The 26,503-nt window shown below is 36.6% G+C and overlaps 4 protein-coding genes across 6 annotated transcripts; 1 reads left to right on the top strand and 3 right to left on the bottom strand.

The window, feature by feature from the left end:
• Positions 1 to 4,193: 4,193 nt before the first annotated feature.
• Positions 4,194 to 8,266, bottom strand: LOC114516510 (lactoperoxidase-like). The gene is made up of 5 exons (XM_028536017.1): positions 7,574 to 8,266; positions 6,822 to 7,263; positions 6,523 to 6,743; positions 4,945 to 6,090; positions 4,194 to 4,450 (listed from the first exon to the last, which is right to left on the bottom strand). The coding sequence occupies exons 1-5, from the start codon at positions 8,160 to 8,162 to the stop codon at positions 4,443 to 4,445; spliced, it is 2,406 nt and encodes an 801-aa protein (XP_028391818.1). The 5' UTR covers positions 8,163 to 8,266; the 3' UTR covers positions 4,194 to 4,442.
• Positions 8,267 to 10,691: 2,425 nt separating this feature from the next.
• Positions 10,692 to 14,428, bottom strand: LOC114521452 (SH3 domain-binding protein 5-like). 2 transcript variants are annotated; one of them, XM_028541920.1, is made up of 8 exons: positions 14,221 to 14,428; positions 13,923 to 13,962; positions 13,520 to 13,582; positions 12,879 to 13,007; positions 12,572 to 12,733; positions 12,299 to 12,429; positions 12,129 to 12,171; positions 10,693 to 11,728 (listed from the first exon to the last, which is right to left on the bottom strand). In XM_028541920.1, exons 3-8 carry the CDS (start codon positions 13,529 to 13,531, stop codon positions 11,288 to 11,290), a joined length of 918 nt encoding a protein of 305 aa, XP_028397721.1. In that variant the 5' UTR covers positions 13,532 to 13,582; positions 13,923 to 13,962; positions 14,221 to 14,428; the 3' UTR covers positions 10,693 to 11,287. The 2 variants fall into 2 exon arrangements, with proteins under 2 accessions (XP_028397712.1, XP_028397721.1); XM_028541911.1 differs by having other exon boundaries at positions 10,692 to 11,728; positions 13,923 to 14,428.
• An 815-nt stretch (positions 14,429 to 15,243) lies between these two features.
• On the top strand, positions 15,244 to 23,016 carry LOC114521942 (tubulin polyglutamylase TTLL4-like). 2 transcript variants are annotated; one of them, XM_028542520.1, is made up of 22 exons: positions 15,244 to 15,931; positions 16,394 to 16,663; positions 17,059 to 17,169; positions 17,266 to 17,339; positions 17,449 to 17,538; positions 18,076 to 18,180; positions 18,389 to 18,471; positions 18,875 to 19,003; positions 19,163 to 19,288; positions 19,793 to 19,891; positions 20,012 to 20,059; positions 20,262 to 20,348; positions 20,597 to 20,707; positions 20,787 to 20,856; positions 20,965 to 20,997; positions 21,118 to 21,189; positions 21,426 to 21,503; positions 21,671 to 21,740; positions 21,857 to 21,930; positions 22,133 to 22,239; positions 22,344 to 22,407; positions 22,493 to 23,016. In XM_028542520.1, the coding sequence occupies exons 1-22, from the start codon at positions 15,430 to 15,432 to the stop codon at positions 22,553 to 22,555; spliced, it is 2,466 nt and encodes an 821-aa protein (XP_028398321.1). In that variant the 5' UTR covers positions 15,244 to 15,429; the 3' UTR covers positions 22,556 to 23,016. The 2 variants fall into 2 exon arrangements, with proteins under 2 accessions (XP_028398321.1, XP_028398329.1); XM_028542528.1 differs by lacking the exons at positions 21,857 to 21,930; positions 22,133 to 22,239; positions 22,344 to 22,407; positions 22,493 to 23,016 and having other exon boundaries at positions 21,588 to 21,678.
• Positions 23,017 to 23,116: 100 nt separating this feature from the next.
• LOC114521960 (tubulin alpha-8 chain-like) lies at positions 23,117 to 26,298 on the bottom strand. Its single transcript, XM_028542540.1, has 4 exons — positions 26,206 to 26,298; positions 24,751 to 24,973; positions 24,407 to 24,555; positions 23,117 to 24,327 (listed from the first exon to the last, which is right to left on the bottom strand). Exons 1-4 carry the CDS (start codon positions 26,206 to 26,208, stop codon positions 23,347 to 23,349), a joined length of 1,356 nt encoding a protein of 451 aa, XP_028398341.1. The 5' UTR covers positions 26,209 to 26,298; the 3' UTR covers positions 23,117 to 23,346.
• Positions 26,299 to 26,503: the final 205 nt, after the last annotated feature.

The raw sequence follows: 26,503 nt of genomic DNA, 5'->3' as shown, positions 1-26,503 counted from the left end.
TCAATTCACTGTGCCTTTCTGTTTCAGAAAACCCAGCTTTTATAGCCAGAGTTTAGGGTGGTTCATCGGCTGTGAACTTTGATCCGCCTTGGAGTTGTAAAACTGAAGGGTGAATGATATTCCGCCCTCTCCCGCTTCCGTAGTAAATTCGACGAATATAGTGCAGCAGCTTTAGAGACAAAAACGCTTCCCCAAACATTAAACCAAACAACAAGACAATGCTCCAGATCTGTATCTGTAGTCAGTGTAAAACGAAGGTGGTATTCGAACTGATTCATACTGAACGAAAAACATAATTAAAATATGAAATTTGGATATATCTGAAAATTAGAACATCCTCATTTTGTAGCTTGCCTGGTGTCGGTATAGATTTAGCGTGCAAGATCATGAGTATTTCATATAGGTTGAACATAAATTAACAGTTCTTTAATTTCCGGCTATATTTATTAATTGTTAATCATTTTATGAGACATGATATTCTATCCACACTGCAAGCATATGCATGGCTTGGCCGCGCTGTTCAATATTTCATGCAATGTCTATAAACACTATCCTATATAGCAAGTATTATTTTGAGCAATTGTTTAAACTGTGTCACTGGAAAACATCATTCATTATATAGAAATACTACCGGTATATAGATACTACGCGACATTGTAAATCCGTAATTGTTATATGCATGTGATTGTGAATCCGTACAATTGCATGTTATATGTATGCTGAATAAACTGAAATATAAGTACGTTAGTTATGATACTGAATTATCATACAAACTCTCCTGATGAAGGCCCATAGAGATCGAAACGTTGACGAGTTTTTTGTCCATTTAAGGAGGTGCACATTTGGTGAAAAACGCTTCCACGTTACCACGCTTCCTTGGCATGTATTGCACAATTTCATATTGGACCACACGCGCGAACTTATTTAGATAACAAAAATACATATAGCCAAATATGTACAATGATCCTAGTGACCAATGAAGAAGTGAGAGATAAAAATATTGAAACTGTAACAGTTCCGTATAGGGTCCGCCCCTTCCACACGATATCCGCCGGGAAAATCTCCGCACACACTGGACTCCATTCGCCAACGCGATGCGAATTCAGCCCCGTTTTTTGAAGTAAATAAATTGAATTCTGGAAGAAAATTTTAAAAGGGCGGCAGACATGTCAAAATGTGCTATTCCTCAGTAATTTTATATCAAGAATATCATGACATGATCAAACTTATATCAGTTGCTTTTGAAAACTCAAAAATTTGTAAACTGAATCGCGTTGCGTTGGCGGATCATGTTCGGCCTGTTGTGTGTTGCCTGCAATGTTACATAACGGTGTCTGCCGTCGAACCCACCCGTGAATGCGCCGACCGCCCTTCAGGATATTTGACGGTAATAAACGGTTATTAAAATAATAATTGACGTCCACGGGTCAGATTTTTGGGGTCAGTAAGGACGATATGGCCAGTTTGTTAAACTATGGGCTCTATCGATCAAGAAGTTATCAATGGGAAACTCTTCTTAAATCCTTTTCGCCCGTGTCGACATATGCCGATCAATTTGTTTTTGAAAATGGGGAAACATTTAGCTAATAATATATGCATTACACGCTTCCAATCATTACCGGATAAACCTTCGTCGTATCCAAGTCACCGAAATCTCATTTGTATACAGACAAACTGATCAGTTCATTCGTAAATAAACAGTATAAAAATAGCTATCTTTGTTCACATACAGTGCATTGACGCCACGCCAACAAAAATTCTCTTTGTCCGACATTTGCATTATGCCGGATCAATTTAATTGTCTGCCGGGAATGAGGGAATAAATTATTTTCGCAAGTATTGCATGCATCTATATATCTATAATCTATCTTGCTTGTGCGAAGATGTATATATAAATTAATATATTTCGTTATTTCAATTTACAAATCTATTGAATTAATTATAGAACTGAGAAAGGTTATTTTGCTTCTGAGAAAGATCAGCCTGACAATCTTATATAAGAATGCGAAGGCCGCAGTTTTAAAAATTACACAAATTTCGTCTATTTTTATTTTTGTGGAAACAAACTCAATTCCAGAGCCCTAAGATATAGAGCAAGGGTATCAGATAATATTTTTATATGCATGTTTACGGAAAGAGTACTCGAATCCTCGTGTACCTATATAGTAATATAGAGTTCAAATCCTGCGCGCGTCAATGAAATCTCTCATTGCCTCGAGAACCCTGCAGTGTCAAAATAAATTCTGACAGATGTGGTTCTCGCCCGAAATTTCTATACTATACCGAATTGTTATGAATTTTATGTCAAGCCTCAAGGTACCGTATGGTTATATAAGTTTTACGTTTTTCTCTGCAAGAGGCTGGAACTCGCCCATCATTATTATGCACGCACACCCATGATAAATAAAGAATATACTGGACTGCAATCATGATATTGGTTACAAGTAGGAAAAAATAATAACTACTGTATGTTTGTTCCTCGCTGAATAATCGGCTACATATTGAATTTGCGTTGGGTTGTGCAGACAACCTATAATATAACACGTAGGTAAAATTTCCCCCGATTTCCCTAGATACGGATTTCATTCACTGCCTAGGAAAATTTACTGACAACATTCAATAGATTTCGCCTCCGAATCATGACGAGCATGTATCAATTTTTTTCATTCACAGGCAGAAGCAAAATTTTGAAAATGTTTCAGACGTCGAACATTAGAATTCAAATTACAAAAATAAAAACGCAAATAAAATTTTATTCAAAACTGCAAAATATGGGAAAATATATTCAAGTAAGATCACAGGATATAAAAAAGGGTACCCCCTATTTAAACGAAGCTTTTTATAACGCACTGGGGACAGTTGTATACTGAAAGGCTAGCATATGGTAATTAGGTTAAGGCAGTCAAATTCCCCTTTTCAATTTTACACATCCGTTTGTTTAGCATAATATAGGGCATTCAAATTTTATCACAAGATTTATTTGAATAGAGGTTACTTTTTTACACACACAGGGTGTGTCAAAAAAGGCAACCACTTAACATTAAAAAATATGCACTTTGTGAGCTGCTCAATTAGAAGTAATGTTGTGCTTTTGTGATTAATAACAATGTGAATATTAATTTGATAATTTGATACACCTTTTGTCGGAATAAAATAGCGGGTGTCGCCATGTTCTTAAATAGGACGATAATAGAGACCTTTAGTTTGACGTTGACGGCAAACGTTTGTGTTTTAACTCCACTATCTTTAAGTGTGCCGTGTGCGGCAATTTCGCTAAATTAAGAAAGCAATCGGCTATTTCTGATGTAAATTTAATGTTTGAACGACTGTATATACACCCTCAGTCGAAATTGCCGCACACTTAAAGATAGTGGAGTTAAAACACAAACTTTGTTAGCGGTTTGGCGTTTGCCGTAAAGGTCTCTAATGATACAGAACTATACTTAATAGAAAGGTGATAACCCACTACACTAGGCTAGGCTACACCCTTACATGGACTGAAACCTAGGAGTTTTAGTTTCGTGATTGCAATTTTATCTAATTTAAGCAATAATATAATGAGAGAGACTGAGAGACGGCATTTAATCCAGACCACTGATGCTGCATGGTTGGCAAGTTCTTCGTTTTACTTTTTACTTTTTGAAACCTGCATGGAAGCAGGAAGCAGCGACTATCTCCTATCCCTTAACACTAATTCGACTTTTTTTGAACTGTTTATAGTTTAACATTCTTGTATGTTTGCATGGTGACATCAGTAAGTGAATTAGCTTGTAGCTACACACCACATAAGTATACTAATATTGCAAAGCTTTGGGACCGTTAACCCGGGCCTTCATCAGTGCAACGATTCACTTATTGTTTATAGTTGAATTCTTTATTCCCATTAAAAGAAAGAGAAACGTTGGAAAGGCACGGGAAAGGGTGAAAGCCAAGGTAGTAACTAAAGTGCCGAGCCCCAAGCTGTATGGCGATAACCTGCTCACTCTGATACAACTGTGATGATTTTTTCAACTATAATTCTTTACTCTATTTGGACAAAAATCAATTAACTATCACAGCATATAGAATTGAAGGAAATCATAGGCATAAAATATAATGTATACCATACCATGCACCTGTACCAGGGAACTTTTACACTACACTTATAACACAATTAGTATATTGCAACATATATATTATAAGCTGACCATGACTTTCAACAAAAACAATTTTATTACTGAAAAAAAAAACAAAATAACAAATTGCAAAATATATTCATGCATATCTATCATCATGCAATCTCGGGTCTCGACGTTTTGACATGCAGCACTTGCAATATACTAACTATATCTGTATTTTTACTTTTAAGTTCCAAATTAGTTATATATGACTTGTCGTATAAATGTAAATTCAGTAAGTAAATTCAGTAAATCTTCTCGACGTGAGTGTGAACAGTGGAACAACTAGAACTCTGCAAAAGAATTGAGAAATTTTTTGTTATTAAATTTTTATTGTAAAACAAGACGCACGCAACTTTTACTAGGTTTTAACAGGGAGGGGGGATTTCCAGTACATGTGATTTTCATTCTTCAGTCATTTCTGACAGTCAATATTGAATCATTGTATTCCACCTATTGCAACATACAACCACTGAAATTATCTTTTCATGCAGGGATTATATTGGGGGAAAATTTGGAGAAAATAAATTAAACGTTAATTTATAGCGACGGTAAAGGTGAAAAGCTTAATTGGAGGGGGGTGTATAGATCCATACATTCATGTTTACATATCATAAAAAAAGAATAGCGTACAAAAGAAATCAGTCAGTCATAAGACGGTTATATGCCATACACCCCCAAATTAAGCTCTGAACTACGGTCCTGATGTCACTTTGAAGGTAAATTCTAACCGTTTTCTTACATTAAGTAGTTGAGAAAAGATATAGATGTAGTAAATATATCTTACCTTTCCAGGGGCTCAGGTCCATACGTCTATCCAAGTTTTGACAGCTTTTATATTGACGAGGATCAGGTTTAAAATTGAAGGACTTTTCAGGAACAGAAACAACATTTATGTTATTGCAAATTATATCAGAAAGGCTCCTTTTCTCGATACTTCTGAGTTGATTTGGGGTAAATACTCCTCTATTACGGTAGAAGAATCTATCTCCATCTCGAAGACGTTTAAACTGGTCAATTAACAGACAAGTGAAGGTTGGTCCGAGAATTGCTTCTCGACTTGTTGGCAGTTCGCTGATTCCAGCAGTAAAGAGATCAGTGGCCTGAGGTTTATTTCTGTAAACCTTTTTAATGCTAGCTAACACCTCTGGTTGGAATAAATCACCGATTTGATCAAAGCTTCGTACATCTCTGACATCAACAGGGTACAGTTCTGGGAGACGTCTTCCACATTCAGCCAGAAAATCGCTATAGAACGGTAAACCATGTTCACGAGCACGTTGCATGTTCAATGCTGCTAGGTTGAGACCTTCTCTGTTATCACGTTGAAAAAGTTCATTTGTAAGACCTATTGCCATTTCATTGTCCATTTCTTGTGAGACGTTTCCAATCATGCCTATAATCCAACCATCGATACCATATCTCTGCGTTCGTATGTTGTTAAAGAATACATCCCTCAGAGGAATAGGAGAGAAGGGAAAAGGTTTAAAATTTCTTTGAAGAAATTCAAACTTCGGTCTGACCAAGCTGTGACCTAAACGGAACGCGGCTGTTGCAAATGCATTAGTTATCCCAGCATTCACGTCAGTTCTGTAACCCTCGTAGCGAGACAAGGCATTTCGACCAATCAATATTGGAAGCCATTCCTCGTACGTGATTTGTTGAACTAATGCACCAAGGATCTTTCTTGTTTCTTGATAGATTCTTTCACCATTCCAATGCGGGTTAAGTCTTCTTAGCCTTGTCGCGATGTCATTGTGTTCACGAACCCAGAGTGTATGCATTGCCGCCAACGCAGCTTGTTCGTTTACTCGAACGTCTCCCGCCAAAAAACAGGAACCAAGATTTCGACACAAGGATAGTGGTTCACCCAACAGGCTGTTATCAATCGGTAAAAGATTTGCACCAGACGTTTTTAGTAATCCTAGATCATCTGCAGGGGTAAAGAACACTTCAAGTTTAATTATCTTACTGCATGTGCATTTAAAAACAGGGTTTCATTTGGGAATAACATGAAAGCCTTATTCAATCAGTTGTTATGTAAAAACTTTTGGATTGCATTGGGGAAAGTGGATATGTGCCACGCCAAAACGTCCTAACCTCGTTCTTAGGGCTTAATAGGACTTTGGCTTAGGGGCAACACTGACTCATTTTTTTATTTGTGGGGAGCCAGAGGAGGGGACACAGTGTCAAGGTATTTGCCCTAACACTATATATGACGTTGAAAGGTGCATGGATGGTCCCTATCGACGAGAAAAGCTGAGTTTGCAGCCAAATTTTTTCTTACATGCTTTATATACATAACATGCTTTCACAACAGTCATTTTGGTAGTTAAAATATATTCGCTTATTTATACCCACGTACTGGTAAGATCTCGCACAGCATTTGCTACTGATTCAGAGGAACCATAAACCATGGAAGCGTCCAAATACGCTGTGTTTACATTGATTTGTTCTCTTGGTAATAGTTTGAAGCCATTGATTGGACATCTTGCAGCTGATCTAATTAATCTAATACAGGGTCTGCCAGAAGCAGGGAGAATAGCGAAACATGGGTCCTTGAAATCTGCGGGGCTACCATTGCATCTAGTAAAAAGAAAAAGCAAAGGTTGTTGTAAACATACAAGATATTTAATATATTGGACAATGGACTATTTTACTTACGGAATTTCTTCACACACATCACCATTTTCACTCTCCGGTGCCAATGTCATATCGTGGTCAAGAAATTGTCCAAACTGCATAAACAAATGTGAAATGCGATCTCTGTTTAATTGATTTTTTGATTGAATTATTATGAAAAGCTCGGTAACGGTTGAAGGGTTTGGTAAGTCTGGTGCGTTTGGTTGATTACTGGGTGGTTCGTTCAGGCCTTCTGCGTCATAATATATTGCTGGTAAAAACCTGTCAAAACCAGTTGGAGCTGAGCCCACAGTTGGCCGTCGTAGGTTATTGCAAGTGCCATCAATGGTACGATAACGTAATGTTTCTCGAGAACATCTGGGCCTTTCATTTTCAGGTATGCAACCTGTTGCTTCAATCAACTCTTCCAGCTTTTCAGGAGATAGAATGCCTTGAGGTCCAATATGAATGTCACCGATATTGACTAAAAGTGAAGAAAAGTGTGTTAATTACTATTTGCTACGTCAGCCAAAGTTAAACAATTGACAGGCAAGTGATTTCATTACGCGATGACCAGTACCAGTATCTTTAGCTTATTTATTCCAACGTGACTTTATTTTTGTTAAGCCAAATTAGTTTAGCATTTCATCTTTGTTGTTCACTATTTTAGTTAAGCCTAGCACGACCAACTTATTTACATGAAATAAAAGAGGCTGTAGTATGTCTTCAAAAGCTTGTGTATCTTATCAAAACGTTTTTATCGTCTGAAAATGAACTGATATATGCAGTCCTACCTCCAAATTTAAAACGAATTAACCTCACAAGTCGAGCGAAAGCTTCTTGGAATTTGCATTCAGCCAGCGAGGTTTGTTTTGATCTTGGTGTTCCTTGCATCAAAATTCGGTGGAATTTTTGGGGCCACGGAAATCTACTTGATGTTGGTCGAAATGGATTGCTTGGTTTCGCCATATATTTGACATTAGCAATGATTTTTGAAAGCAGACGATCAGCGAATCCCCTTCTCAGGACGATAAACTCGATGTTAACGGTGTTGATAACAAAACCGTATTTCTGGTTCCTCTGTGTTAAACGTATCCCAATTCTGCATGTATTGTCGCTTCTCCAAGAACGAATGCCCAGAAGAGACTTTCTCAGTCTTATTGTTCCCCTGGTAGGGTCACCAATAGCGAAGGTGTCACGATATCGTGTATCTGTAACTATCAGGCTGAAAATAGATGCTTTTTCAGACGTCTTGAATTTATATATAATGTCGTTTCTCTTTGCAATCTGACTGATGATACATTGCTGAGATAATTGCGCGGATTGCGATGGAGAAATAAATGCCAAAAACACAACAAAGGGAATCAAATTTATGATTCCCATTTTGAGTCTCTGTGAAATATCTTTTCAGTTTTTCTTTGTGGAGCTGTCGTTTATCTTCTCTTCAGGATCTTTGAATTCACTGTGCCTTTCTGTTTCAGAAAACCGAGCTTTTATAGCCAGTGTTTAGGGTGGTACATCGACCGAGAATTTGATCCGGCTAGAGGGCGGTTTTACCGCTCCCTCGCGCGCATTTCCGCAGTAAACTCAACGAATATCGTGCATTTTATAAACAAAACCGCCTCCCCAGACATTAACCAAATAAGACAATGCTCTTTGTCAATAGAGATACGTGATTTAAGATATTAAACTTGTTCATACCGCTATAAATAAGAAAGAAATTTAAGAAGTCGGTCATATAATAAGAAAGGTTTGGTTAAAATGGTGATGACTGATTGTATTAATTGTGATTGTTCGCAGATATTCCAAAATTACGAATAAAAGAAGTTTGAATTTACTATGAAGCTACAATGATTAGTGCTTGGACGGTGCATGTGCACGTATTTAATTAAAAGGTCATGCATGCTATGGCTAGGTTTAGCATCGTTTATTTCGTATAATATATAAAGACTTGTAGGCTATTTTGGTAGTAAATCGGCCATATACTATTACTATACATATATTCGTAACTGATCGATTCAATATATTTAGAATTAAAAATTCAGCACGCTGGGTCGGAGGATTTCCATGAAATGTCATTAAAGAATGTCAAAAAAATCATTTTATAGAAAGTACTGCAAAGGAGTCGAAATCCAGGCAAACTTTGGACAAATTGGTGCAGTTTTCTTAGTATATGGTGTATGAAAAAGTTTACACACATTATGGTCTACCTTGACAAAGCATGCATGCATAAATGTCTAGACTGAGTAATTATTACATAACGCTACCTGCCGAAATTGGCGGCCGCCCTCTAAAGTTGAATAAATTTAAAAACACGTCATTCAACGACTTAGTTATATAATTGCATGCATCCACGCCTTTTTTGATTATATATACTGAGTCAATAAAATTGACATCCAAGCGTTTTTAGATCATTAGGACGAAAGAATCAAAGAAAAATCCTTTTAAAATCGTTTTCGCCTTTTTGGGTTGACCTCCATCGCTATCTGGATACGTGGACAGTATCTTAGTTACCCGAATGGTTATGCGTGGACAAAGCATGGATATATAGTTTCCGGATACGCCATCGTCTCTCTTAAAATTTCCTTGCATGACAATATCTATTGGTTTTAGTCGTAACCAACATCATTAGTTATGTAACTGTAAGTTTTAAATAGCTCTCAATATTATTATGTGTTTCATTGGTTAATCGCGTTTTGTATTATATAAGTATATTGATTAATGGTTATATAACCATAATTAATGGTATAGGTTTGCCAAGGCTAAGGCCAAGGCCAAGGGAAAACGGCTTAGTACACTAATAATAGATAAATAGATAGACTTGCCTGATGAATCACTATTTTCGCATGCCGAGTGAATGTATTTTAACTTTCAAACGCTAACGAAAGCCGATGATATACTCAAAGTCAATGATGGATTACGATGTCGACGAATGCATGGTTATAAAAAGCCTGCGGTAAAAATTAAAAAAGATTTACAATTCAAAATACGAACTGTTCATTTTATCACATCATGTTGAAATGTTAAATCTTGAAAAAACCTGTAAACGGGACTTTTTCATTTAGCTTTTATCAGATGCCTAATTCCTGCTAAAATTGTCGTTGCTATTTCACTCAGCGGTTTGCTGAAAATAATTCAAAATATGTCTACGTTTCACGTGTATAACTGTTGTCAGATTATCTTAGCGTTTCTCAATGTGACGAATATCCACCATTTTTGCGGTACTTTTAGCATAAGGACATGATAAGGTAGTTAATTTATAATAATATACACGTACTTATTTTTTAATGGTTACCTTAAAAGATTATTATAATGATTATGCCGGGCAAGGCCATGCAATGACAATGCTTCTTACGAAGGTGGTGGTGTTCACTGTTTTTTTTTTTTTACTTGAACTTCACGTTTTTGCTGCAATTTATATCAAATATCCTGGAAATATCGAAGTGCTTTTATTGACGACTTTAATTAACACGGCACCATGTTGTGAAAGCTGTGTGTCTTAATTCTTCATACACTGAACACCTTGTTTTTTTTCTAGTTTGTTGCATCTGCATGTTGCATTGGCAACATGCATGCTTTGTTTAGTGTATGTATATATAGCTATATAATATGAAGGCGTAAAGAAGAAATTATCGCAGTAATTCACGTTGTCATCCTGTTTATATGCTTATCCAATATGAATAAGAGCGATATAAGAGTAAATGATTAATTGCATTGCAAGTTGCAAGAAAAATTGCACCGTGTAACATGGCCTTTAGATTACTAACTTCATGAGCTCTTGAAAAATATTCACTCCACGCGGAAATATATATTTAATTTTATTTCCAAACAAGCTACTTCCTTTAAGGTTTGAATATTTTATTTGGATATATCCATGAATATATATAAAAATAATAATCATATATATAATTTACAAATTTATATGTACAATATGATTACTTAAATGTCTCTGTTAAATCACTGAGAGTATACGAGATGATTTGAATGACGAAAATATTAATAGTTCTAATATCGCAGTCTTTTAAAAAGATAAATCTATTGTTGCACCCCAACAATCAGTGTGCTTATATATGATGGGGTTCATTGCAGGCGTTTCAAAATATTTATTAGCCGTGAGGCGTCGTTTACAACTAATATAATATAATTATATACAAATAACTTAAAAATAAGTTACAAAATAATGTCACAATAGAACTCTGATGTCAAATTAAGGTCGAAGAATTATTAGAAATAGCAAAACTACTCGCAATATCACTTTGAATGCTCGTCGCGGTTACAAAGCCGCATTGGCATACATGAAAATTGTACGATTCTATTGCAAGGTGTCACTACCAAATTCTCAGTGCTAATATTCTGGTATGACTGAGTATGAACTAAAAACCCTAATTATTCATTTTAAAGCGATGCTTTGCGTTTTCTGTTTTTCAAACATCGATGAAATATGATATCAGCTACTATAGTCTATACGCGTGAGCTTCTTTGTCTTCCAACTGAGAACATAATCGATATCAAGATAGGTCAATATCTGAGAAAACTCCATCTTCTCTACTATTTCCCTCGCTGCCGGTGACAGAGGGCCTCTCCCCCCTGGCGTTAATTCTATCTGTGGCATCGTCATTATCAGAATCAATTTCTTCGTCACCATCACTAAGAATGCGTTTTGAAAGAAAGTCTGATTTTCCATCCCTGTCCAACCCATCCACGGTTTCGCCTAATAGGAGGTCGCCATGGTAACGATTTTCCGTTTCGACCTGTTTCTTCTCGTCATCTGATTCGGCCCCGACACCTTCCTCCCGGGGCATTGACGCCAAAGCCTCGTTTAGTTTATTTTGCTTCCTCCGCTGATGAATATCGTCACTAATCTGTTCAAGTGCATGGAGAGCAGCGGCATATTCCTGTTTTGCCATGCGTAGGCCATTTTCCACAGAGAAAATTCTTTGCTTGTATTGCTGAGAGATACAGTATAAAAGGATAAAAAAGGAATAGGGTTATATACGTACTGGAAGGAATAGAGTGGACTCGCCAGTCTGCACTGAAGAAGAACACTACAGTGGAGAAGAACACTGCACTGAAGGAAAACACTGTACTGAAGAAGAAAGAGTCTGCAGTGGAGAAGAACACTGCAGTGGAGAGGGTTACTGCATTTGAGAGATCTTCTCCAGTACAGCGTCCATCTGCACTGAAGAACATTGCACTGGGGAAGAACACTGTACTAAAGCAGAACATTGCACTGAAGTAGAACGCGCACTAAACAAGAACATTACTGAAGAAGAAAACTGCACTGGATAAAAACACCATGCTGAGAGGGTCTATAGAAATATCTAAATACAACAGGATATTAAAACTTACATCTAACTGTCTATTTAAAGCTGCAGTCAGTTCGAAATACCCCCTACAAAAAACCAAATACAATTGATGTTATACATGTATTTTGACATAACCACAGAGATGCAGAAAATTAGCCCTTACAGTACCTGGTATTGCTATAATTTTTAAACTTTTAAATTCCAAATTCCTACCTTGACTTCAATATAGCCCCCTTTAAATTTTTGTTCAACTCCTTTACTTTCTTTTGAGCTGCTTGGAAGGTTAATGATGCTTGCTGGTGTGAATCACTACTTTGACGTTTTAATTTGGCAGCTTCCATAACCTAATAAAAAAGATGATAATATAAGCATATTTTATGGAGCAAAGTTTGCTCGAAATTGAAGCAACTAACCCCTACAACCTTATAAAATAACTCTAACCCTCTAAGCTAACCAATAGCAGCACTCTCTGTCTCTGATACCCACCTCCACAGTAGCATGATTAAGTAGCTCCTGCAAGGCACCATCAAAAGCGCGACTCTTATTCATCATAATTCTCTCCAAGTCAGCCACTTTTCCTTTGGCTGAATTGTATTTTTCATTTGCTCTTTCAAAATTACCTGCTGCTTCCTGTTGCTGTTTAAATGCCTTTAAATAATGATCAAAGAATTGAAAGAAAGCTCTGCAAAACTAAATTCATGTGGTATTTGCACAAACAAATGTCCAAAATTATATATCACCATGCAAACTTTCAAAGAACTTTTAAAATATTCATATTGTTGTCGGGACTAACCTGTCGAGCATCTCGATTTGCAAGATAGAATGGTCTTGCTCGGTCCACACACTTTCCCAGTTTTTTATGTTTATGCTTCAATTGCTCACTAGCTGATGAAAATACTTGTCTGTAAAGTTGTTGAGCTTCCTATGTTTGGTACAAAGTTAGTAATTAGAACACACATTTAAATAACTACAATTGTAGTTACGGATAATGAAAGTTGATAAAAAAAATGTTATAGGCAAAGCACTGGAATATTAATTCCTTAGGGGTAATATTTCATTGAATTTCTCTTACTCCTTGCCTACAAATAATAACCATGCTAATGTTTGAGTGATATGCATTGGCTAATTATATGGCTTCTATTCTGATTGGTTGACAAGTGGACGAAGCAGTCTGTAAAGCCCATATCTGGACTGCGTATCCCGGATGTCTCATGCAGTGCAGCCATGTGTGATACATAAACTGATTATTGACCTCGCTTGTTCGGTGTACTGTTAATATCAGACCGAGGTTTTTGGCCTCGCTCCTTTGTTGCTCGGTCCTTTGTTGCTCGGTCCTTTGTTGCTCGGTCCATATCAAAAAAACTCTGTCTGATATATCACAGTCCAGACCTCATGCTTGGTCAATACAGTAATCAGTTATCACACCATGCTCACATTTAATTCCATCTCCAAATGATTAACTCCTGTACAGAAACCATTCAGTCTGTCCAGTTGCCCCTTAGAAAAAAATTAATACCATACACAAAGATTGATAAAGGAAATTTCCACCAGTGTGCAAGATAATCTGATCATATTCATGCTTTCATGATCCTTGAGGGTTGAGGGATGGTACTGCATGCCTACTGGTCAATAGTTGAAAGAACTTGGGGTTTTTTATACCACGTAATTATACCAATGTTATCATAGAAATAGCTTTATAGCTTAGAAGGCAAACGCTTTTAAATACGCAATACAAACTTGCATACGACAAAAATATATAGACTATGTATGTGACCTTTGTCTGTGCCAGCCGTGCTAGGCCAACTGAAATCCGTTCAGACAGACCCCATTTAAATACCTGTATCCGTGGATCCAATCCTTCGTCGTCTTCGTCAGAACTACTCATATTAGATTTTTTATCCATAGTTAAAACGTGATTAAATAAAGAAGTAAAATATATTGAAATTACTAATATTTATTATTTACAATGAAATAAAGTATTCGTCGATATTCCGTGTTACTAATGTTACCGAAGGTCTCGCAATGGTTTCATGTATTAACCAATCACAGCTCAGAATTGTGCGTATTGGTTATGAATGGAATGTCTGGAACAGGAAATTGTGTGAAATTTGATAACTTATAATTTGAGGTCTTACCCAAATGATCTATGTCACGAACGCTTGATAAATCCTGTATATTAAAGAAATAGGTTGCCCTTCATGAAGACAGACATTATCTTTCTCAAACATGTCTGACGAATTTAACGAAACCTGTTTCAGCATCTTTATATAATGAAGCTTGATCAAAATGTTTTTAAAATACGAGAAACTGATATCATGAATATAAATTGTACCAAACAATACGGCAGCCTCGACGGCAGCTATATTATACAATAATATCAGAACAATTAGATTGGAACTTAGTCAGAAGTCACGTTAAATACAATATTTTTTTATAGTATTATCGCTGGGCGTGGTGGCGTGCGCCTGTAACCGAGCTACTTCGGGGCTGGTGGTGTCGAATGACTTGAGGTCGGGATTCCTGTCGCACGTCGATCTATGTCGATCGGGTGTCCACACTAAGTTAGGCGCCAATATGGTGAACATGGGGGAGCCCTCGTCCACCAGGTTGATTAAGGAGGAACGTACCGGTCCAGGATGGAAACATAGCAGACAAAAGTTCCCGCGTCAAACAGTAGTGGGATAGCACCTGTGAATAGGAGGCGTGTAACAGCCCGGTCAAGATAGTTGGACCCACTACCATTTTTCTTCTTTGTTTTCCAAGTTCTATTTTAAAAACGCGCAATTTTAGAATGTTCAAAATTCAGATGTACGCATTAAAAACGTTGAAACAAAAAAATGAAAATTTAAAATGTCAATCGTCATGGATCCAAAAATGAAGATAGAAGCAGCGAAACGTCCGGCTGTTTTTCTCCACAAAATGAATATTTAGCCTTAATCAAAGGAAATCAATCCATAATTTATTTTATGTTATAACGATTGTTAAAAAACATTAAAAATTTATGTCAAATCTTCAAATGGTAGGACAATATTAATCGACAAGCACCACCACCACTCGTTCGAACTAGCTCCAGTCCCCACCGAAGCGATTTTCCTGTGGGTTTTCTTCCGCTTTTCTCCCCCCCCCGCGAATAATGTATGACGTAATGAGTCATAAGTCATTTGTAAAAAGTAAATTCAAAATGGAAAAATATAGGTGGCAGGAATTTGTGATCACGAAGAGATATGATGGTCTTTTCCATTCCAACACTTTTATTTCATACAGAAATTGCAGCAGACGTTGTGAGCTGTTGATATTATAAAGTGAACGGTAAAGTGAACGGCTGTTGTTCATTTCGAGTTGTTATGGAAACGTTTACATCAAGAAACGAAAATTCAAAGCAAGATATGAACAGAGAAGTTTACAATAAATCTGCTTCTATTGTTAATTCTAAACTCAAACAATTTAGAATCAGTCATGAAAAGACAGACTTTGATAAACGCGTGGAAGGAAAACCTCCTGTCGATAAAAAAGTAATTTCAAATACTGTCAATAAACGACTTGTGAAATATGGATTAGTCACGCTACCAAGTTCTGCAAAGACACCAAAGCCACCAGAAGTACCAAAGTCTGCTACATTTTGTGGTAAGGGTACACCTAGTAGGTTAGGAGGTGATGGGGAAGCTTGCAAAGAGGAGGTTGAAGATGAGCAGATTGACTATTGTTGTATGGAAAGATTACCAGGAGATGGCTGCATTTCTGAATGCAATGAAGATGATGATATTGACAATCTTTCTGATGGGTTCTATGAAGATGATCTTTTAGAAGAAGGAATTGATGATATACATGATGAATCTTGTTCAGAAGGTATTGATAGGCATAAATTTGGGTAATTATTAAATATATAATATATAGTGGGATAAATCATGTAAGGATGTTAAAATTAACCCAATTAATTGGGAGTTTAGAGTCATTAGGAATCTGAAACTCTGACAAACAATCTTGGTACGTACATCATCTTATTTTTAGAATTTTCAAATAAACCACTATTACAAAAAAAGCAAATAGCTAATCAACTTTATACTGCAAAAAAATATCAAAATATCTGTATTATAGATATTTTTATACATTAATATCAGTTCTTACAGTTATCAGTATCAGTTACCACAACAGCCTACTTTGTGATTGGGGAGATCAATAAATCCGAATGATCAATTTTGAACATTTTGTCTAAATTTGTCAACTGATCATCCACCAGTAGCCAGATTATAAAAAAACTACTGATGAATGCATCACCTAAGAGTGGTATATTTATATATCATTATCTAGAGTTTTCCCAGCACAGCAGTTCTGGGGAATCTCGACCATCCACAGCAACATCGAGAATCAGTTCAGCACCAAGTGCAACTCTACGTCGTGAGAAACTTGTAAAATCATTAAATGGCAAGATCTCGAGATCTTCATTAAAATCAGCTGATATTGGATCATCTAAAGGTCGTTGGATTGCATGTGGCACAGAAGAAATCCGATCTCCATTAACTCCTAGTCTTTTTCCTAATAAACCATCGACTATTCACTTTACAGTTGATGGTGAACGAGGTAATATTTATTATTTTGTTTTTGAGAGAGACAGCTGTATACTGTATGTATATAAGACATATTTTGTATATTTTTTAATAATATATATGTATACTCGAATGAAGAACATTTAGTACATTTGTTGTGAAGAAAAAAAATCAGTTTAAGTATTTTAAACATGTTTACAGTTTCAAATTGTCTGCAGTAGAAGACAGAATGTTGTTAAATGCAAGATTATCTGATTAGTTTTGTAAAATTTGAGTATCACCCTCCAACTCAGACCTTTCTATTCATGCTTGCTGAATAACTTCATTGCCTTCTGTAAACTGCGAATATATACAGCCCCTTTATGCTGGTGTACGCTTCTTAGGTATAATAAGTCGCTTACAAATTTCTATTCTTTATTGTCATTTTAGTGCATTCGTTTCCATTGAAGATCAAGAAGTTGCTGAAGTGGAAAATGAGCACTATCACTCCAAATGTCGTAAAATTATGTATTGCACGATCTGGTTTTCGACCAACGAAAAGTAAGTCTTTTGAAAGTGGGGTAGGCTGTAGCTTAAGCTTATATTGTACCTCAAAATTAGTTTTCATAATGATTTTTTTTCGTTTGTCACGTACAGAAAGCGACTGGCTTGGATACTGGGGAAAGCACATGAAAGCCGCAGCATTTAAGTCAGTGCGAGAGCATCAAAAGGTACCATAGATATTTTTTATTGACTCCATGAGTACAGATTAACATCTTTGTTTCGTCTGACTGCTCTAAGTGCTCTTGCCTACAGTTCATCTTCGATATTGTTGTGTAGGTCAATCATTTCCCAGGATCTTTTCAAATTGGACGTAAGGATAAACTGTGGAAGAATCTTTCGAAACTGCAAACGCGTCACGGGAAGAAGGTATAATAATGAAAAACTTAATTCAATTATTCATATTTTATTATGGAGGTATTTTTTATATTTAAACAGAACTTCGCACAATAACTAATGGATTGGTAAATGCATTTTCTTCTAATCCTTCGTCTGCATTACATAAATTAAATGTTGACGGTTTTTCCGGAGAACGAGACAGAAATTAACATACGATTAATAAACTAGAGTCCTATATAATCTACACCTTTGCTCACTGCTTTGGAGCAAATGCTCTGAAGTCATAGAGATGTACAGTAGCTAGGTTCGATTCCTGCCGGAGGACCGAAGTTGCATTTTTCGCAATGTTCTCTGTTGTAGGTCTCTATAATCGTATATTTATTTCTGCTTTCGTTCTCCGGAAAAACTTTCGGCAACATTTATTTCACATAGAATAAATCCATGCGATTCAATAATATAAATTAAGCTATTCTGTAATATTAGATTTCGTTCAATCGTAAGATGTACGTACTGACGTTGCTACGTGTACAGACGTACTGTATTAGTATTACTTTTCTTTTTATGCAGGAATTTGGTTTCATTCCCCAGACCTTCGTGTTGCCGCACGATTTTCGAAATCTTAAAAGAGTTTGGGAGGAAGTGGGAAGTAGACAAAAGTGGATTTTAAAACCAGTAAGAATGAATATAAACTGTGGCATGAATAATTTAGTTTTCTGTACATGCATGCATGTTTTCATTATGGTGACGATTTCTTTCTGAAGATTTTTCAAAAACGCTCAACTAATGGCAATAGTAAACTCAAGTCTATATTTCCCCCGACCCTATTCGATGAATAGATTAGATGTCATTATTTTTTTATTATCTTCATACGCACGTATAGCCGGCTTCGGCAAGAGGAATTGGAATAAGAGTTGTACATAAATGGACCCAAATTCCTAAGAAGAGACCAGTTATTGTCCAGAAGTAAGTATTAATTAATGCAGCTTGATATGATGGGATGGCCCTATAATTATAGCATATAATATTTACGAATCACGGGAACAAAACACACTTGACTGGTGTACTGAAGAAAAAAATTCAACCGTATGGTACATGGCTACATAAGGGCATTATATACTTGATGCACTAGCTAGCTTCAGCGACATCTCTATTCTACCTATATATGTATGAATGTGTCATGCCATTTTCATGCTATATATTCCCTCACATGCACAGCCTTAATCTAAATATCTGCCTAAATAATAGCTTGCGTTGAAGTGGAATCATCCAAGATGGCGGCTAATGACACATTATGACGTCACACGCAAATGAAGAATGTGTCATACAAGCATATAACAAGAAATGTTTATTTCTCTTCTATTTCTAGATATCTGTCAAAACCGTATCTTATCAACGGGAGAAAGTTTGATCTTCGCATTTATGTTTTTATCTCATCATTCGATCCCCTGCGCATTTATTTGTTCGAAGACGGCCTCACTCGCTTTGCTACCTGCAAGTAAGTTGAAAGTGTGCTATGGTACTGTGTTAATTGTTATGGTGTTGTAGTCGGGTCTTTTCCATTAGACACGCTTTTTTAAAAAGGTAATAGTTATTGTTATACTTGTTCGAATAAACTGGAAAAAGTTACACGTTTTCTTGCTTTTCTCTGCTTAAGGTATTCTTCTTCAAGTAAAAGTTTAAGCAACAGATTTATGCACTTAACAAACTACAGCATAAATAAGAAGAATGAGGATGTGTATACGCCAAATAACGATGAAGATGCTTGTCAAGGCCACAAATGGTTAGTCAAACTGTTGTTGTTGCTTATATAAATGTAGCTACTACTATTATAGATGTCAAGGTCACAAATGGTTTATAGTTAAACTGACTACATTTACGGTTGTTGCCTAATATATACTAGACGCCAAGGGTAGGCATCCCTTGTGATTGAATGAATTAACTCTGAATAACTCAGAATATTCTCTCCTGCATGTAAGTTGAGATTCGTTTGCTTTGTTGTTCAAAGGCGCTCTTTAGGCCATTTCTCTTTCCCTGAAAAATTACATACAAGAATAGCTCAAAAAGTTCCAAGCCTGGGAAACGTTCTAGATTTTGTTGCAAAACCCGTTAAGGAGATATTTGTTATACATGCAGGCTTATTGAGACTAATCTACTGGAGTTTATTAGATTTATATTCTCACTTCAAGAAGCATAAAAATATCGAGTTATATCCTATATACACAATAGATACAGTAGTGAAATGGTCATGATATTTAATCCTATAACTATGCATTTTTATTCCCAGGTCTTTAAAAGCTTTGTGGGGATACTTAAAAAGAATGGGTGTGAATACAACACGTATTTGGGAGGGTATCAAAGATATCGTGGTCAAGACAATAATAAGGTTATTACACTGTATATTGGAATGAATGAACGAGAACTTCATTATTTGATTGAATACTTATCTGATGATGATTGAAATAATTACTTTCTTAATAGTTAATATTTTTTTCCTATGTTATAGTTGCGAATCGACAGTTAATTTGCTAATGAAGCAAAATGTCAGAGACAGGTATTTTATTGTATATCTTTTTGTCAATTATTAATTTAAGAGTCAAAGAGATTTCTTTGACCATCGCCACTAACAACAAGCATACGAACTGCCTTAGTTTAAAAGGCAGAAGTTCTTTGACACTCTTGCTGGCCTAGCTATGTGTCAGGTGTCTCAAGTTTACTTTCCTTCAAACCATGCGATTTTTTACAATTCATTATAGTTACAGCTGTAACGAGTTGTTTGGTTTTGATATTATGTTGGACGAGAATTTGAAGCCGTGGATTTTAGAAGTAAATATCTCACCCAGGTAAGTGTTAACAGTTAATTAGCCCAGGGTTTGTTGTACATTGCAGAAATTAAATAATTTGCAGAAGATATGGGTAGCTGATGCATGATGTTACTGCCAGTTCATGAATTATTGTTATCCATGCATACTAGATATGATTATGAACTATGCAGTAGTAAATTGTTCTATTTAGGGAATTATTAACATGCATGTATGATAATTAAGGTACTAATCAGTAATAGAATTCACTAAATTTGACCCCTATACAGCTTACATTCAACGTCACCACTTGATATGAGCATCAAGGGTCAAATGGTCCGTGATCTGCTGAACATATCTGGCTATCGTATTCCTGAGAATGGAGCGAGCAATTCAGCAAGGTTAGTTTGGTTTGAGAGAAAATCCCGCTGGAAAGTGATCTACATAATGATAATAACTCCATGTATTGGATGTTCTCAGTAATTCTAGTGGTGGCGCTTCTTCTTTGGACAAAGGAAGATTGGTTTTAACTTCAGACCAGAAGGCAAAGGTTTGAACTATATCGTCTATATTGTACAAAAATGCATGACCATCATCGTGACATCGTCATCTGTATACTTTACACTTACGTTAAACTAATTCCTATTTGGTTGTTTAGCATGGATTTTATGTTAACCATCAGGGTAACGAGGTTGGTGTTAAATAAAACTTTCTTTGCAATATTTTTTATCATTAATTTTAAGCTATTTTGAAGACGCTACCTATATACGCCCCCCCCCCTCGTTTGTTTACTAAATTTTGTCTATTTCAGCGGGTACGAATGACTATATTGGATATTTTGACCCCGGAAGATATGAAGATTTTAATGGAGACGGAGGATGAAGTAAATCATTGTTAATTTTATTGTTTATTGTTACATGTCTTATGTAAAAATCCTTCAGCAAATCAAACTGCAGTAATACTATAAGTGCAACCCTAGATATATAGCGCAATCTGTATATATAAGTATTCTATATTTTCGGACATAAAATGTTTGCATGCTCAAACGCTAATACTTTCCATAGAATCGCCTCCTTTATATTTCTGTTCAATTCGTGTACTTGAAATTTTCTTTCATAGTATAGCAGACGAGGCTGTTTTCAACGGATATTCCCATCAGAAAACTCTCAAAAGTACCTGAAGTATTTTGAAGCCCCGGTAAGTTTTCATCTGCAATCATATTTTATAGGCTGTACAGGAATTAGTATTGGTAATTAGTAATTTCCTGTTCCTTGTAAACAGAGATCACGATATAATGGCCCATGATCAACCATTGAATGCAAACACTAATTGAGATGAACGAATTTTCTGCTGCTCTTTCACAGAGATACCGAAACATTTTGTTAGATGAATGGACAAAGAAATATTTACGAGAAGGTCGTCGAACAGCACTAGGTACTGTAAGTCTGCCGGACTAACTTACTGTTTCCGTCGAAGTTTATTCCGGTGATTATGAAATTGAAATTACATGCACGTTTTGAATTTGCAATTGCTATAAAATCTTTTTGCAGGTGTTGCGTTGCTCTGTACATATGCTCAACAAGGTATTCATTTGAAAACCTGTACCAGCGATCCAAACCACCAGGTAAAGATGAACTGCATGTACATAATTCACTGTCCGTCCACTTTCCTGTACTGACCTATGAGATTTAAATAAAATACATTCAATGTTCGAATGCCAAATATCGCGATGACGACACTCTCTTGGATCGGATACAGCTCAATAGTTAGTGCACACAAAATTTCACCAAATGCTCTTAGATCTAAAATTTTGCTGAATTATTTAGTGGGTTCCTCCTCAACAAATGTTGAATAATCAAGCATGTCAGCCATCCATATTATCACGATCACTTTCTGCACCTGTAACGACCAGATGGCCAGAAGAAAAAATAAGGTATTGTCAAAGCTTCGTTACAATGGTAACTAGTAATGTCTCACCGTACATTTTCTGGAATGTCGTACAGATGATCAAAATTCCTCTTCTCCCAATGTTCTTAGTTCACCAAGTCAAGTTTTACTACCGAATATAAAGAGAAAGATTGCTCGTTCTCAAGCACCAAAGGTACCATTGTCACTTATAAGCGTTATAATTAATGAAGACACGACTAAGTTCACTCGGTTATTTTACTTCATCTTATTTATTATAGAGCATAACAAATACGGGAACGAAAAACAAGACAGTTCAAACCAAAACTGGCAAAAACGCGTGATTATCTGAAGAAGCCATTATGTGAAGTGTTCAATAATCGACAAAGAAAACGTCCAGTACGAGGACGTACGAGGTTGACGTGTGTAGATTTCATGTGGACTCAGGACTGAGCCAGAGATGAGAAAAGGTGGGGAGAGCAAGGAGTCCTGAAGGGGGGAGTTGACGCTGACACGCCTTCAGGCCGTCGTTTCAATACTTAGACTCCGATATCGTTTGATTTAATAATTCGCCGTTTGTGATGTCGAGGGAATTATTTGCCCGTTAGAAGTCTATATGAACACTGAACAGATGAACTTTTTTATCAAATTCTATACGAAACATTTCACATACTTAACTATTTGAATATATTGTACACGGTTTATCTTATAGAAGAACATAATCCAACTTAGGCATGCACGCTAATGCATTTCAGATATTCAGAGTGGAGATTGATAGATTTTAATGAATCAAACTCTTAATTGCTCCATATGATATGAAAAGGTGCCTTTAAACGGCTGTGGAAACCTCATCTATCTGATCACCAAATGTTATACGCGTTCACAAAGTGAAAGGACAAAGGCTTTCTCGAGTCCACAAAACACAGATGGTCTTTTATTGAACTGCTTAGACAGAAAACACACACATAACTATTCAAAATAGAAATGAATTCTTCATGCACTTCGGTAAAATTTAATAGATATGTAGAAGATTACAGAACATAGCATATTACATCAAGTATCGTCAACAATTCCTTTTAAAGGTATACAGACAACATGTTTGCCCAAATTATTTTGACATAAACCTATTCTCTGTTCAAAAGTTCTCGTCTTCGTCCTCTTCTTCGTTTTCCTCAAATTCAGCACCAACTTCTTCGTAATCTTTCTCCAATGTCGCTAAATCTTCGCGAGCTTCAGAAAACTCTCCTTCCTCCATTCCTTCACCAACATACCAGTGAACGAAAGCACGTTTGGCGTACATCAAATCAAATTTATGATCCAATCTTGCCCACGCCTCAGCAATTGCTGTGGTATTACTTAACATACACACAGCACGCTGTACCTTGGCCAGATCACCTCCTGGTACCACAGTTGGTGGTTGGTAGTTGATACCAACCTTGAAGCCAGTTGGACACCAATCTACAAACTGAATGGTACGTTTGGTCTTGATGGTTGCGATGGCGGCGTTCACATCTTTAGGCACGACATCACCACGATACAACAAACAGCAAGCCATGTATTTACCATGACGTGGATCACATTTCACCATTTGATTGGCTGGTTCAAAACACGCGTTGGTGATCTCGGCAACGGACAATTGCTCGTGGAAGGCTTTCTCTGCAGAAATTACTGGAGCGTACGTCGCGAGGGGGAAATGAACTCTTGGGTAAGGGACAAGATTGGTTTGGAATTCAGTGAGATCAACATTCAGTGCCCCGTCGAAACGAAGGGAGGCGGTAATTGACGATACAATCTGACCAATCAATCTGTTAAGGTTGGTGTAGGTTGGCCGTTCAATGCCCAGGTTTCTGCGACAGATATCGTAGATGGCTTCATTGTCGACCATGAAACAGCAGTCAGAGTGTTCCATTGTTGTGTGAGTGGTCAAAATGGAGTTATAAGGTTCGACTACTGCGGTGGATATCTGAGGTGCTGGATATATTGAAAACTCCAGTTTAGATTTCTTGCCATATTCAACTGATAGACGTTCAATTAGCAATGATGTAAAGCCAGATCCAGTGCCACCCCCGAACGAATGGAACATAAGAAAGCCTTGAAGACCTGTACATTGGTCAGCCTATAAGGACAATTATTATAATGAAGAGGATAAATGGGTTTTGTTACATGGGAGTGTGAAAGATAATCGGTTGACTTACAAGTTTTCGTATCTTATCCAATACTTTGTCAACAATCTCGCGACCAATAGTGTAATGTCCTCTGGCATAATTATTTGCTGCATCTTCTTTCCCAGTTATCAACATCTCGGGACTAAACAGAGATCTATATGTTCCTGTTCGTACTTCATCTGTGAACAGATTTAAATGAAATTTGGTGAACTGAGAGACATTGAATTAGATCTTCGAATGATACATTTTAAAGTTGGCAATCCAAAAATTGTGGATAAGTGGAAAGAATAGAGGTGCAAGTACACATATATTTCTATCTTTCATGTAATGAAGCTCCAAACGGTGGAGATTGTAGTTTTTCGTGATAAACATACCTATCACAGTTGGTTCCAAATCAACATACAGTGCACGTGGTACATGCTTCCCAGAATCTGTTTCACTGAAAAATGTCGAGAAAGTGTCCACTCCTTTCTTTGCTTCAGAATTTTCAACAAGTTTCCCATCTGGTCCAATACCGTGCTCCAGACAATACAGTTCCCAACATGAATTACCAATCTGGGCTCCGGCTTGACCCACATGTATCGATATACACTCACGCTAAATATCAATTATTTTCATTCATACCGTGCAGTTAAGAAATGTTTTTGGTTATAAAATAGGAAGACGTCCCCTTGACGTTACTGTGGTGAATTACTATAAGACAATCTGCCCACAGCAAGAAGTTTTTATGTTGATATTTCTTTCAAATGGATTTCTCATGTTTTTCTGTTATATGAACATTTTATGTTAATTTGCTCCTCCAGAATCATCACTACAGCCAAATCATCTGCATTATTTGAATGCTTTAAACCGAGGCTGATACTAAAAATCGCTATTTGCAAGTGGTGTGAAAAGTGTCCTAGATGTATTGTCATTTACCCGAAAAAATCTAGATTGGAAACTACTGTGATCCCATAGGAGGCGTAGATGGAAGTAACAGTACCAATGCGACAGTCTGTATCACTCTGAGACTGATAATTATATAAATGACAGAAGCAATTTCCAGCAGTTTGGTCATTGGTGGAAAACCTCGCTCCTTCCAGCGAAGGATCATGAAGAATTTGCTGCTACGCCCTTTAATGGAATTTTGGGGTTTTAACTCGTTGTTGCAGTGATCATGAATAATAAATTGCATTGATAAATCTGCGTGATCATTTATTGCTAGTTCCTTACATCAATTGTCTTGCCTTACTTAGTTCGTTATGTCTAGCATTATAACTCCCTCCCGGCCAGCTTAAAGATCTCAGCTACAATCACAGTATAGAGGCTGCACTTTTAAAGCGGAAATCTAATCTCTAAATTTGCATAATATTAACATTGAGAGGCAAGACTTTGCTAGAAAACAAGCACTTGGGAAAGTTATTCTTTTGACCAATGGAAAAATATACATTGTTAATGATATTGAAAATTGACTTCACCTCTTCAACAGACTCTAGGGGTGAAAGAGAGACCCGATCACATAAAGGGCTTCTCTCACATTGGCTAAGAAATTCCCCATGCAGTCAATAGCATGATATCTATCATCGCAATGATATTATAAACACTATGAAAAGTATTGCCGATTTTCACAAGAAATTTCAATTGCTATTGCTTATAGTTGTTATAACTGTCTTAGTTTATATATTTATGTTTTTTTTCAAATTTCTCTAGCAAACATCAACGGCGTTTATCAGTTTATCATTTTTAATATGTCTTCCAAACTTTGAAATATTCCGCGGCGCTTTTTAAATGCCGTCTGAGTAGTATAAATTAGTGCGAGAATGTACCATATTATTCATATTTCTACTCACCATTTTGAAATGCCTTTGTTGATGTTGTTTTGAAAGTTTGCTATTGGTGGGAGAAAATTTCTCTAAAGTTGAACTTGAAGTGACGCGTACAACTCTAGTTAACTCTCAGAGGGTATACTGCCGCGTCGTTTTGTCCTTCGTAATCTTTTAAGTGGGTAATTTTTTTAGCACCGAATGAGGCATGCGTGAAAAACATCCAATCACATATCGCACATCTGTCGCGTTTTGTGCCCTGCAGCTGGCCTCTTATGGGAAACTGGTTAACCACACCGCGCGGAGGATTTGCAAAGTTTTGTTG

The sequence above is a fragment of the Dendronephthya gigantea genome, unplaced genomic scaffold (genome assembly GCF_004324835.1).
Source record: "Dendronephthya gigantea isolate DGI-Jeju-01 unplaced genomic scaffold, DenGig_1.0 000000F, whole genome shotgun sequence".
Classification (NCBI taxonomy): domain Eukaryota; kingdom Metazoa; phylum Cnidaria; class Anthozoa; order Malacalcyonacea; family Nephtheidae; genus Dendronephthya; species Dendronephthya gigantea.
Note: the sequence above shows the minus strand (reverse complement) of the source record. Positions and strands in the feature narration are given on the sequence as shown.

Excerpts from the sequence above, each read along its gene's own strand:
- LOC114521452 (XM_028541911.1), bottom strand. The coding sequence starts at position 13,988 with ATGGATAAAAAATCTAATATGAGTAGTTCTGACGAAGACGACGAAGGA. Across the intron at positions 12,734-12,878 it reads CAAATCGAGATGCTCGACAG|GCATTTAAACAGCAACAGGA; the intron begins GTTAGTCCCGAC and ends CATTATTTAAAG. Across the intron at positions 12,430-12,571 it reads TTAATCATGCTACTGTGGAG|GTTATGGAAGCTGCCAAATT; the intron begins GTGGGTATCAGA and ends CTTTTTTATTAG.
- LOC114516510 (XM_028536017.1), bottom strand. The coding sequence starts at position 8,162 with ATGGGAATCATAAATTTGATTCCCTTTGTTGTGTTTTTGGCATTTATT. Across the intron at positions 6,744-6,821 it reads GATGTGTGTGAAGAAATTCC|ATGCAATGGTAGCCCCGCAG; the intron begins GTAAGTAAAATA and ends TCTTTTTACTAG. Across the intron at positions 6,091-6,522 it reads TGCTGTGCGAGATCTTACCA|ATGATCTAGGATTACTAAAA; the intron begins GTACGTGGGTAT and ends TTACCCCTGCAG.
- LOC114521942 (XM_028542520.1), top strand. The coding sequence starts at position 15,430 with ATGGAAACGTTTACATCAAGAAACGAAAATTCAAAGCAAGATATGAAC. Across the intron at positions 17,170-17,265 it reads TGGTTTTCGACCAACGAAAA|AAAGCGACTGGCTTGGATAC; the intron begins GTAAGTCTTTTG and ends TGTCACGTACAG. Across the intron at positions 19,004-19,162 it reads ACTCGCTTTGCTACCTGCAA|GTATTCTTCTTCAAGTAAAA; the intron begins GTAAGTTGAAAG and ends TCTCTGCTTAAG.
- LOC114521960 (XM_028542540.1), bottom strand. Across the intron at positions 24,556-24,750 it reads TTTGGAACCAACTGTGATAG|ATGAAGTACGAACAGGAACA; the intron begins GTATGTTTATCA and ends ATCTGTTCACAG. Across the intron at positions 24,328-24,406 it reads TGGATAAGATACGAAAACTT|GCTGACCAATGTACAGGTCT; the intron begins GTAAGTCAACCG and ends TTGTCCTTATAG.